Here is a 1,801-nt window from a genome sequence, read left to right on the forward strand (position 1 = left end):
AGGTGGCAGAGTTGTTTTGATTTAACAATGGTAGCATGTGTGTTTTGCATGTTTGAGGTCCTAGGTTTAACCCCCTGTACATTTTCTTTGTCCCAACGCTGATGAAACTTGCTTCTCAAAGAACTCTGACCTTGCCCTTCCAGCGCACTTTCTTATTCTTTCTTTTTTATTTCTCCTTCCTTCCTTCCTTCCTTCCTTCCTTCCTTCCTTCCTTCCTTCCTTCCTTCCTTCCTTCCTTCCTTCCTTCCCATAAAAGCATGACCTAGAGAGTTGCCTGTAATGCTTTCCAGTTTCTATTCTGCAAGCCTGGGCATCATCAAGCACCTGAGATGGCAGGAGAGGGGAGAGAGGTAGGAGGGAACTTCTATAGGATCTTTACATCGTGTTTCAGTGTCAATTCTACAAATTATTTGTCTAGACCTAGATCCCAAAGTTTTCCTTCTGTGTTCTTTTTTTTTAAAGTTGTATAGTTTTACATCTATAACGATGATCCATTCTGAGTTAATTTTTTATATGTTACAGGACTTAAATTGAGATTATTTTAATTTTTTTTTGTATAAAACATTTAATTTATTGGTCTTTTGGGGGGGATTTGATGTATCTCCAGTGTATTACAACTGAGCCATTAATCTTGTTGCTTCATCAACATTAACTGGTTCATTTTCATGACACTGCTGAGGAATCAGCTGTTTCTGCAGAGGTTCAAGGGAAAGGCCTTTTGAGAAATTTGCAAGTTCCTTTTGTATATCTACAAAAGCTTTATTCACTCTGTTAACTTTTTCATCATTCACAATGTTTATCTTCTTAAGATTAGTGGTAACTGGTTTTGCTTTGTTTTTAGACTTAAAGTTTTTTTGGCTGGCTATATGAAATACACTCCTGGACTTCTGTCCTCTTAGTTTGTTCTTGGCCATTGTCTCTCACCACACCTTCAGTACCCTCGTGCAGCAACTCACGACCCAGGCGACGCCATCTATCGAGATTATTTTAATTTTTGTTTATAACTGATAGATGTCCAAACCTTCCTGTGCCAGTTGTTGAAAAGTATATTTTTCTTCTATCAAACGACTTCTGCAACTTCGTCTAAAGCCATTTTGGAACATTTGTGTGGGCTTACTTATCTATTCTGCTGTGTTAATCTTTTTTTTAAATTTTGTTTGTTTATCCTTGAGAGACACAGAGAAAGAGGCAGCGACACAGGCAGAGGGAGAAGCAGGCTCCACGCAGGGAGCCCGATGCAGGACTTCATCCCCGGTTTCCAGGACTTCGCCCTGGGCCAAAGGCAGGTACCAAACCGCTGAGCCATCCAGGGATCCCCAAGAAATAAGTCTTTAAAAAAACTTTCCATATATCAATTTGGAAAGAATTGATATCCTTACCCTATTGAATCTTGCAAACCATGAACTCAGTATATTTCTCCATTTATTTAAGATCCTTCGACTCCTTTCACCATCACTGTGTATTGTCAGCATCCACAGTTTGTACATGTTTTGTTAGATTTACTTTCCTTGTCAGAGATTATATGTAGTATTGTGTTTTTTTCCTGTCTTTTTGAGAAATACTTGATATGTGTGACTGTATGGGTTTAAGGCACACAGCATAATGGTTTGATTCCCATGTATTGTGAAATAATTAGTATAATAGGTTTAGTTAACATCCACCTTCTCATATAGATACAATAAAAAGAAATTAAAAAGGAAAAGTTTTCTCCTTGTGATGAGAATTCATAAGGTTTATAGTGTTTTTACATTTTTAGTTTTACTGTCCATATGTTTATTGCCAGTATGTAGAAATACAATTA

At 37.3% G+C, this 1,801-nt stretch overlaps 1 protein-coding gene across 1 annotated transcript; it reads right to left on the reverse strand.

Annotated features, from left to right (window-relative positions):
- Positions 1-551: 551 nt before the first annotated feature.
- Positions 552-971, reverse strand: LOC129508139 (ribosomal biogenesis factor). The gene has a single exon (XM_055323103.1). It carries the CDS (start codon positions 912-914, stop codon positions 612-614), a length of 303 nt encoding a protein of 100 aa, XP_055179078.1. The 5' UTR covers positions 915-971; the 3' UTR covers positions 552-611.
- Between the last annotated feature and the right edge of the window lie 830 nt (positions 972-1,801).

The sequence above is a fragment of the Nyctereutes procyonoides genome, unplaced genomic scaffold, assembly GCF_905146905.1.
Source record: "Nyctereutes procyonoides isolate TBG_1078 unplaced genomic scaffold, NYPRO_anot_genome, whole genome shotgun sequence".
NCBI classification, from domain to species: Eukaryota; Metazoa; Chordata; class Mammalia; order Carnivora; family Canidae; genus Nyctereutes; species Nyctereutes procyonoides.

Coding starts and splice junctions, on each gene's coding strand:
- LOC129508139 (XM_055323103.1), bottom strand. CDS start 914: ATGGCCAAGAACAAACTAAGAGGACAGAAGTCCAGGAGTGTATTTCAT.